This window comes from Dendrobium catenatum, unplaced genomic scaffold (assembly GCF_001605985.2).
Source record: "Dendrobium catenatum unplaced genomic scaffold, ASM160598v2 fragScaff_scaffold_665, whole genome shotgun sequence".
In the NCBI taxonomy this organism is placed as follows: Eukaryota; Viridiplantae; Streptophyta; class Magnoliopsida; order Asparagales; family Orchidaceae; genus Dendrobium; species Dendrobium catenatum.
This window is the reverse complement of record NW_021319127.1, coordinates 2,664,116-2,675,377: the sequence shown is the minus strand read 5'-3', so window position 1 is coordinate 2,675,377 and position 11,262 is coordinate 2,664,116. Positions and strand designations below refer to the sequence as shown.

At 36.7% G+C, this 11,262-nt stretch overlaps 1 protein-coding gene across 1 annotated transcript; it reads left to right on the top strand.

Annotated features, from left to right (window-relative positions):
* The first annotated feature begins 722 nt into the window (after positions 1-722).
* Positions 723-10,642, top strand: LOC110092121 (protein DETOXIFICATION 35). Its single transcript, XM_020816510.2, has 7 exons — positions 723-1,136; positions 3,750-4,375; positions 5,077-5,133; positions 5,427-5,665; positions 5,805-5,923; positions 10,054-10,140; positions 10,239-10,642. The coding sequence occupies exons 1-7, from the start codon at positions 819-821 to the stop codon at positions 10,296-10,298; spliced, it is 1,506 nt and encodes a 501-aa protein (XP_020672169.1). The 5' UTR covers positions 723-818; the 3' UTR covers positions 10,299-10,642.
* The last annotated feature ends 620 nt before the right edge of the window (positions 10,643-11,262 follow it).

The window sequence follows — 11,262 nt, the reverse complement described above, 5'->3', positions numbered from 1 at the left end:
TATCATAAATTGGATGACCAAACGATTTCCAAATGCAACATGCTTATAGTCAAATCGAGCAGCTCAACGAGACGAATCCAATAAGCCCAAGATCATCATATTTTGACATCACAAAGGCATTTCAATGCCTAATAGACGATTCATGATCAAGGGAATTAATATCGACCATCAATTCTAACCACACATAACTTACCCTTGACCTTTCTCCTATTTAATGGTCATGCCAATGTCATAAAACTATAAATAAACCCTTCATTCCTCATGGAAGTTGACCCCAAGCAAGGAAGAGAGAGAAACTAGAGTTCTCTTGCCACCAAACTTCTCCTTGACCACCTCCATACTTACATCCTACCATTAACTATCGTTGGACTTTCGTCCAGCCATCGACAAACGTCAAACTTCTGCAGGCCATTAACTGACATCAGACTTCTGCCTGGCCACCGATTATCATCGTACTTCCGCCTAATCACTGAATATTGCTGAACTTCCATCCAATCTCCATCGTCGGACTTCAATCTTTTGTTCTCTTTTTTGTGCTGAATATCCCTATAAAACTGAGACATAAAATTTCGACTCTATTGCGGCGGATATTTTAGCCCGCAACCATTTTTATTTTGAATTGTAAAACTGCTTTAAGAAATTGTCACGGAACTCATTGCTTGCATTAGTTGGGACCCACCTCAGCTACACCCAGCTCCCATTTCTTATGAGCTTTCATAATCTCGTGATGCGCTAGCTCACTCCCCTCCCCAATATCTTCCGGCCTGAAACCAAACTCCCCCTCTCCGCCATTCGATTCTTCGCCAGAGACGTGAGAAATGGCGAGCAAACCATCCATAGAGAAGCCGCTTCTCGCCAACAAACATGGCGGCATGCAGCCCCCGTCGAACGGCTCCGGCGACTTGTCGGAATTTGACGACGCGCCGGTAGTAACGTCCTTCGGCGACGCCTGGGAAGCCTTCTCGCGGGAGTCAAGGAAGCTGTGGGCGATCACCGTCCCTATAGGTTTCAGTATCCTTTGCCTCTACGGTATCAACTCCGCCTCTCAGATCTTCGCCGGCCATCTCGGCAACCTCCAGCTTTCCGCGGTGGCTATTGGCCTCTCCGTCATCTCCAATTTCTCCTTTGGCTTTCTCGTAAGTCCATTTTCCAAAAATTTATTAAAAATTAAATTAATTTATCGATCCGTTTAGTGATGAGTTGAAGCTTATCTCGTACGTACGATTTCTCATTAATTAAAAAATAAACATTTATACAATAATATTCCGATAATATTTTTTGTTAAACAGGTATTGCAAATCCGTTCTGAGGGTTACGTTGTAATATATATTTTGCAGATTAATGCTAAATAATTTAATATTTTAAGATAGATCACCATGCAGTTTAGTTTAAGCCACGTCGCTCGCTCACTCACTCTGACTTTTGGATTTAGTCAAAGTTCAAAACTCGAAAGATTCGTTATTATAAAAATATATATATATATCTTTATTTTAAATAAAAATGTAAAAACTAAATAAAAAAAAGTACTTAATTTGCAATTTTGGTTTCTTATATAACAATTTTTTTTGCGATATTTAGATCAATTAAGTCAAACTCACACATAAGATTCAAATCTAAGACCTCTTAGATGACAGTCAATACTTCCAACGAGCAGACCAAGAGTAATACAACCATAATTTTTTTTATATAGCATTTGCATAAACAAAAAATAATTTTGTTCAATGTTCATGAAGCCTATGACGAATTTAAAGCTTATGTGAAATCATTATTAGTCAACGAATTATTCGTATATTGATTAATGACATGTCCTATGTAAAGTCTAAAAAACGAGCCAAATAATGAAAATTAGAAGCTTCGAGAAGGGGGAGGATTTAGGCTTCGTTTGGGATGACTTTCTTATTGCTTCTTAAAGCGGCTTTTTAGTAAAAAATTTATTAAAAAATCATTTTAAAAATCAGAAAGAAAGATGTCCCAAACAAAGCCTTAAGCCAATCTAAAAAAGAAGGTGGTTGAGAGAATTTGAGTGCATGAAAATTTTAAAAATCTCTTATTCCTTGCTTGGTGTGGCCAACCCTAGTATCAAATGATCTAATTTTAAGCTTCCTAATTATACTTTAATGACTTTTGAGTGAATAGGGGATGACAATGCACTTATTTTGAGAGTTGTGTATGATGATGAGCTCTAATATTGATGCAATGTTTTAATTTCTGACCTTTTCCTTGACATTTGTCATGATGATGCATCAAATCTCTCTAATTAATTTTGACAACTCTAAAGAAAGTCATCTAAGAAAATTTAATACATGTGTAAAAACATTCACAACAAAGATTCAAAATTCAAAAATAAAATTCTTTCATTAATTTCAAATGGAGAGAGTTATATTCAAGGTTGTGAAAATGGGATCGGGCATCGAACAAGAAGAAGGAGAGGTTCACTGTTCGATTGGTTTGATGGGGATCGAATTGGGTGACATAATAAGTAATAATATTATTAAAAATGAATCAAATTAACATAAGAATATGACAACCTAACCTAAACCTCATAATTTTAAGAATTTAAACCCATAATAATATGACAATCTAATTAAACAATTTTGAAAAAAATTTACGGAGATATTTGCACAAACATCTTGGATGTATTGAGCTGCTTGTTGGGCATCATGCATGGCTTAATCCAAAGAATTTCCACACCTATTAGCTGACATTCCATCAACATTCTCATCATGCATAAAATTATCAACCATTCCTTGAATGTCCCCGCCGGGATTCGATTGATGGTTTAGATTCAACATTCGAATGATACAACATTCAGAACAAAACAAATTAATTTGGAGTGTCGATTGAAGAAGCATTCGTGAGACTAAATCTAAAAGGGGGTAAAATAGGACATACTTGTTTGCTTTTCGTAGATTCAGCTCTATGAATGTTGACCTACAACGAAAATATTGCTCTAGGTTTAAGGTTTAATTAGAAGAAAAAATCCCTTGACTGTTCGGGCTTGGATTGTGAGATCAAAGAGGAGATATGATAGGAAAAACTTCAAATTGGGGAAGAAAGGGCTTTTGTAACGAGATCATAGTTTTGAAAAATCGAGGTTGGTTCACCAATCGGTTGGTTTGATCGTAGTTCCACTGGCCTTCTTTCGATTTTAAGCAAACGTGGTTACATCAATAGACTGAGCCGGCTGATTCACGGTTGAACGGACCGGTCTGATCCGATTTTTAAAACCTTAGTCATATTTCTAATAAAAAATATTAGATTTCAAAGTTAAAAGACTTAAAATTACATCCATTTTCATGGGATACAATGGCCTAGCCAAGGACATCTTCTTGCAAGATTTGATTCTTAGCACCAACTAAGATGATCTTAGCTCTACATTTGTCAACTCTTCCTAATTATTCAATGTTATCTTTTCGACCCCATTTAACAGCTTGGACATTATGCCATAATACTTATCAATATTTCAAAATTATGAAAATATCTTTCTTACAACTTTGCACAAACAATGATGATTTTCAAATACGCAGAAATTTTAATCTGCATATTTTTTATTTCAAACGAATTAAATAGTACTATTTTCAAAAAAATTATATTTAAAACATTTTACACCTCTTTTATTTTAAGCTAATAAGCCCCTAAATTTCATATAAATCCTTTTATAAATAAATATTAAAATTTAATGGTATGAATGTATTTCCTTTTATAAATTTATATTATTTAAATGTTTTTTATTTTGTGTTTTTTAATAGCTGGGGATGGGAAGCGCTCTGGAGACACTATGCGGGCAAGCTTTCGGCGCCGGTCAGGTGGAGAAACTAGGCGTGTATATGCAGCGGTCATGGATCATCCTCCTAGCGTCGGCCGTTCTCCTCTGCCCAATCTACATTTTCGCCACCCCCATCCTCAAGCTAATCGGCCAACAAGACGACATCGCCGTCGCCGCCGGCCGCTTCAGCATCGCCATCATCCCCCAAGTCTTCGCCCTGGCCATCAACTTTCCCACCCAGAAGTTCCTCCAAGCTCAGAGCAAGGTCGGAGTCCTCGCCTGCATCGGTTTCGCGGCCGTCCTCCTGCACATCGCTCTCCTCTCCCTCTTCATCTACGTTTTCAGATGGGGTATTCTCGGTGCCGCCGCCGCCTTCAACATTTCTCAGTGGACGGTCACTGTTTCCCAACTCGTCTATGTATTTGGATGGTGTAGGGATGGATGGACTGGCTTCTCCTGGGCGGCTTTTAGGGACTTATGGGCTTTCGTCAAGCTCTCGCTGGCCTCCGCGGTTATGCTTTGTCTAGAGATTTGGTACATGATGGTTCTCGTTGTGCTCACCGGGCATCTCAAGAACGCTGAGATTGCCGTTGGCTCCATTTCCATCTGGTACGTTCTTGGAAATTATTAGTTCTTGACAAAATTAAGTTTTGCTAGAAGTTGTTGCACATCTTTAAAATGGAGTACATAGATGTAGATGTATGTTCACGTATTCAGCAACACAAAGCTGAGTACTCATTTGACGCTTGAGTGCACAATTGTGGACTCCCGTTTTACAGTCATAAAGATACATATGCACAAATCACACCTAATAATTTCTCCTAATTTGTGGCTTTCCTACTCCTCGGGTTAAAGTAGTAGATGTAGATATGGTACAGCGGAGTCCAGATATGGAGAATCTTACAGTTTTGTGACTGAAATAGTAACTTCACTTTTACTTTTCTCGATTACAAAACTGAATGATTTCTATGTACGTAATAATCTCTCCGAGCTTCTCTGTGTCCAAACTTTTCTTCATCCTTTTGCCCTGCCGGCCTAGATTATAGGTGAAAATTAAATTTTTTGTGTGAACAGTGCAAGTCCAATTCATAAGTTTAAGACATACCACAAAATAACTCCTAAACTCTTTATTTGATTGAAGATGAAATTGTGTTGGCTAAAATTTATAATAAATGAATTTTTGTTTTGATCATTTAGTTGCACTTTTAGCGTAAAAATGTGTGATGCTCCTGTCAAAAAAAAAAAAAAATTGTTTTTTTCCATATTTTATGCCTAATTGTATCTTCTTTTATGTATTGAATGGACTGCAGCATGAACATAAATGGATGGGAAGGGATGATATTCATCGGTATCAATGCAGCCATAAGGTAGTGTTTCACTTTGAATTGAATAAACTTTATTTAGTTGTTATGATTATTGAGACGCTAGTGATACATGTCACATACTGTGTGTTTATAGATGTTATGATTTTTAGGATTATAAAGAACAAAATGTTTGCATGTCCACTATATAACAATCATATCCAGGCATCTCAACTTATCAAGCAATTGATATTTTTTAATAATATGACATTTCTTTGAGATGTCTATGAATCTAACAAACCTTTCAATGTTTTCTCAAATGATACTGTTATGATGCTTGATCTATTTAATTTTGATAGTGTTCGGGTCTCGAATGAACTTGGATCAGGACGGCCGAGGGCAACCAAGCATGCCGTTGTGGTTGTGGTGGCTACGTCTCTAGTGATTGGGCTCTTTTTCATGTTTGTCATTCTTGCTGCAAGAGATTATTTTCCAGTTTTATTCACTAGTGATAAAGAGATGCAGCAGGCTGTCACAAGAATTGCTTATCTTCTTGGGATTACAATGGTGCTCAATAGCATCCAGCCAGTGATTTCAGGTGAGGATTATTAGTTGTTTGCTCAATATTGAGCATAATTTCGGTTTTGTAAACCTTTACTATCATTGATATTTGTTTTTTGGCTCTCACTTTCTCTCTGTATATATCTCTCTATCTCTATTTGTTTTGATTTTGACAGGAGTGGCAATCGGAGGTGGATGGCAAGGTCTTGTGGCTTACATTAACTTGGGATGTTATTATATTTTTGGCCTTCCATTAGGGTTTGTACTGGGATATGTCTTGCATTGGGGAGTTCGGGTAAGTTTTAGTCTCAAATATCCATTACCATTTTACTTATGTACAAAACTTTCAATAACCTCTTAAATTATAAAAATAAGGTCAATAATTTATCAGACAATTAAGAAGAGCATTTTTTTTGTTTTTATGATGCATTTGACAAAACAAATGAAGAAAACAAAAACTAAACAATACAATATATTATGATGGAGGTTGTTGGGTATAAACTAGAGTGGGCTTGAGGATACTGATGATGCATATCTTATTGATCATTAAAGTCTAAGTTAGAGATAAGTTGTAGGTTCTACTAATTTTTTCTTTATTTAGATTGCGACAACCAATCGATAATGAACTTGAGGGTGTAAATTAAAACTTACTTTGTATTTTCAATTAGCTAAATGTGTCCTAAAACTATATTGGGAATGGTTGAAAGGGTTCATCTCATAGTTTGTGAATTTCAAAATTGAATCCCATTTTACTGTTTGAATTTGCATATTTTGCATTATCTAATATTTTTTAGGTTGATGTTATATATATATTTTTAGGGCTTCAACTAGTCATAGAAGGCACACTCAATTGACTTTACAATTATAGGAGCTTCCTTCGCCTACAAATCCATCATTGGCTCCCCATTCATTGATAGTTTAAGATCATCTTTGCCTGTTACCTATCAGTCAAATTCTCGACCAACCTTAGAACTACAATAATCAAATAATAACTAAATGTAATTGTTAAATTATTGCCTCCACATACTCATAAGTTCTAACACAAATATCTTCGGAACAAGCTTGATACGTCATGCAAAAATTATCTTGATCGGGCACGAATCTCGAGGTAAAAAGCTAGCCGGAAACTTCAAAAATTAAATCCGGGATCATCTAAACTCCAATTTCAGCAAACTTACAGTCAAACTGAGCGTCTCAGAAATACGAACCCAATGACACCAAATTCAACCCAATCCGAGCCCAAATGGGTCCAAATCTAGGACCCGAAGCGCTGTTGGAAGGTTCAAACCACAATTTGAGTTACCAAACGGTCTCCGATTTTAATGAGCTTATACTCGAATTGAACGGCTCAGCGAGACGAATCCAACAAGCCTAAGATCGTCGAATTCCTACATCATTAAGGCCTCCAAATGTTCATCGAATGGTGCACAATCGAATGGTTCAATATCGACCGTCCATTCGACCACCCCCTATTCGCCCATGATCTCACATCTATTTACGAGCTATGCCACTCCAGAAATGCTATAAATAGAGCCCTCATTCTACACAAAGGGGACTCAAGTGAAGAGAGAGAAGAAGAAGGGAAGAAGAAGAGAAAGGGGAAAAGGAAAATCCTCTCCTCCTCGACCCGTAGCTCTTCCTGCCGCCTGAATACGTCGGAACTCTGCCGGATTTTCAGGAAACGACGGGATTCTGGAAAACTTTGTAAATTTGCTTCAAGTTTTAATCTGATCGTCTCGATTTGTTGGATGAATCAGTTTCTTGTAATTTACAAAAACACTAGTGGAACTTTTCAGCGACCTCCGTCGCCCGCCGACTACGGTTCTCCTGACTCACGTCTCAGTTCTTCCGACCTCCGTCGCCCGCCGACTACGGTTCTCCTGACTCACGTCGCCCGCCGACTACAGTCTTTCCGACCTTTGTCGCCCGCCGACTACGGTCCTCCTGACATACATCGCCCACCGACTACAAGTCTTCCGATCTCCGTCGCCCTCCGACTACGGTCCTTCCGACCAAACGAACATGTCAACAATGACTCTTTGTATTAACATCATGTAATGTACTCCATAAGATGTACATCAAGCTAAGACCTTCCACCAAGGAAGGACTTCATTTGTAATCAACTACAATACTAGTGGATTAATTCAAACTGGGCTAGGCCCCGTGGTTTTTTTCCCCTTTTCAGGGGTTTTCCACGTAAAAACATTGGTGTCTCATGTGAATGCTAGACCCTCTCCCTTATCTGATTGCGTGCCGGATTTTCGTACAACGCTAAGACGTTAAATATGATATTTTTCTACCGCCGCGAATATTCCTGGACGCAACAAAGCTCATACTATAAAGAAGGTCTCCAATGTTCAGAAGAAGTGATTGAGATCTCAACATGTGATGACTATCAAATAAGGATCTTTAAGATCAACTTGCTATCTTAAGGTACTATGAAATCGAGCTAGCCAATTTATTTAAAAATAACTAGGATGTACAAGCTTGGAATCCTTCAAAGATGCAAATGGTGGACATTTTGATGACAAGTCACCATCCACTTTGAAAGCATGTCCATAAACACAGATAGCAATGGAGATGAGAAAGTAGATCTAAGCCAAAGTTGCTAAGTTCCACGCAGTAGTATTAAGCTAAGAGATTGAATACTCTAACTGGATATTTGGATCTTAAATGCCATGATGGCAATGTTCACCTAAAAGTAGCAGATGTACGTGAAATTCAAAAAGAAGAGCCAGACATGCCCAAGAGACTCCTGCCCATTATTAATTACAAACTTCTCAACCAACTATTTGACATTGAGCTTTTTCAATGTATCTTTCGATACACCATTCAAGATGCACCATAAAGATGAAAATATAGCTTTCACCACCAGTGATGGCAAGTGCGACCATACAATTGTTCCGATGAGTCTAAGAACATTGTGCCACCTATCGAAGGTTAATGTCTTCCTATCTGTAATTTTGCCTCTTTCTTGTTTTGGATATCACAATTTCTCTCTATTTTTGAGCATTCATCTAATAGACAACAAGTCAATTTATGGAGACTTTGTTGTTTTTTTTTTTTTGTATATTTCTTTTTAGAACAAGTAGTAGAGCAGATGGTATTAGGTGTAGCTGGAATGTTCATAGCAGAGCAGCTGGTAGCAAGATCTGGGCAGTAGCAAAGGGAAAACTAGTAGTTGTGGAGTTATTGTCAGGGGCAAACAACTATGGAAGAATAAGAGAAGAAATGAGTAAAGATTTGAGGGGAATGTAATTAATTTCTATTTATAGGCAATCAATTTATTTTTATCTTTTCCTAAAAACTTCATTATTCATGAAATATCTTATCCCATCAAACTAACTCCACAAATCAAGAGGAATCTTATCCCTCTTTAACTTCATTAATTAATTAAATTTAAATTTATTCAAAATACACATTTATCCAAACTAAGCTCATAATTCATCTGAATCTGGATGTCCTCTCGATCACCATCCAATGGTCTAGATTTTCTTATCCCCTTACCTTAATTATGAGGTATATGAGAAACAAATAGTGCCAATGCTTAGCTTGGTTGGTGGGCGAGTATGGTTGGGAACCCCCCAACCTATGTTCGATTCCCCTCGAGCAGCAGCTGCTCTTAAGTGGGGCCTAATCAAGCGTGGGCCAAGAGGTTTCTGGGGTGGGTGCCTCTTATAGGTTAGCCAAGATTTAGTCATGCCACCAAGCGCCCTTTCGGGGGTGGCAGCCGGTAGATATCCTGTTCCAAAAAAAAAAAATCAGTAATTTTTCTAAACTAAGTTCATAATTCATCCGAATCTGGATGTTCTCTCAATCACCATCTAATGGTCTAGATTTTCTTATCTGCTTACCTTAATTATAAGGTACATGAGAAACAAACAGTGAAGTAGTGCAGTGATTTACGATTTTTAATCCACAAGCAGGGGTATTATATAACCATCTAAGAAAAGAGAGAGATCCAGATTACCAACAGATTGCTTAACAGACATAGGAAGAACATGATTCCAAGAGATAGAACAAGTGTTAGAGCTGAGGAAAACAGTTGGCCAAATTCATATTACAATCAAAATGAAGAGTCATAAGATTTGCTTGAATTCCAAAAAGAAAGCGGAGAGGAAGCTTTAAAATAATTCACCAATCACCAGTAATAGATTTTTCTACGAACTATTTTCAATGGTTTAAGATTCTTAAATGAAATATAAGTAATCTTTACAATTAAGATTTTTTTAATGGTCTTCCAAATGAAAGGATTTATTCTTATTAATCATCATTATTATCACTTCTTGTATCCTAATAACAAATCCTTCCTCTTGATTCTCACATGTAAAAATTTTATCCTCTCTAAATTTAGGAGAAAGTATTTCATTTTCTTTCATTTTAAACCTTCATTGAACAAACATGTCTGATGACTAATTCTCACAGGGCATTTGGGTCGGCATGCTTTGTGGCACAGCATTGCAGACTTCAATTCTGCTGTTCATTGTTTGGAGGACAAACTGGAAGAAGGAGGTATCAACTTTTATCTATTCATTATTTGAATTCTTCTTCTTTTTACTCTCATTTACTCTATTCTGTCTTTCTCAAATGCCTAAATGCACAAATTGCAGGCTGCACAAGCTGTATCACGCGTGCGATTGTGGGCTGGCGAGACAAACACTGTAAGCTAGAGAAATTAGCATCTTGGAGATAGTTTTGGCTTCGTTTGGAACGGCTTTCTTACTACTTAAAGCAGTTTTTTAGTACAAAAATTAAAAAGCTTTTTTAAGAAGCAGTAAGAAAGACGTCCCAAACAAAGTCTTATTACGAGAAAAACAGATTTTTTTAAAGTTATTATGAATATGATAGCTTTCTTTAGAGCTACCTCACTCCAACAAAATTTTATTTGTAAAAAACTTCTCATTGCAGAAGTTTAAATAAACATATTGCAATGATTTGTTGAATAAAACTATGAAAAATTTGTCCCAAATGTACTTGGAATCTATCATAATAAAAGTGCTGATAGATTTTGTTACTTGTCAAGTGAATAATGCACAAAGTTGGACTCAGAAATCACTCCAAAATTGCATAAACATTGTCAGAATGGCCATCCATGGGAAGCATGAAAGGTTGGTATGGGTTTAATATCAACAGAGAAAATAGATGTTTTGTGCTTTCCACATGCTCCAAACAGAGGGAGTAATTCATATCAACAGAAATATTGTGAATGAATAGTGCCTCAACGGTTTTCAGCCTGCTAACAATGGCCAATCAAGCATAAGAGCATAATCTCAAAGAGTATCTTTTACGCTAAATATATTTGCACCAAGTAACCATATATGAATATTTGGACCCGTTTATGCAAATTGATAGTTATGATTTTTTGAAATTAATAAATAGTGTATAGATTTCTCTGTATTTTATAGATCGTTGCATTTCATACGTGAAGTTGAATGTTGAATTGCATAGAAAAATGGTAAGATTGATATATGATACATTTATATGTAAGTAAGGAATGTTGATTATGAACACTATAATAAATACTAGTTGATTATTAAAATGATAATACTTTATACTAGAGGGTGGGTTGACGAGTTTTTTTTTTTTTAAATAAAAAGTTTGTGATGTAATCCTAGGTGTTAGCCTATAACCGAT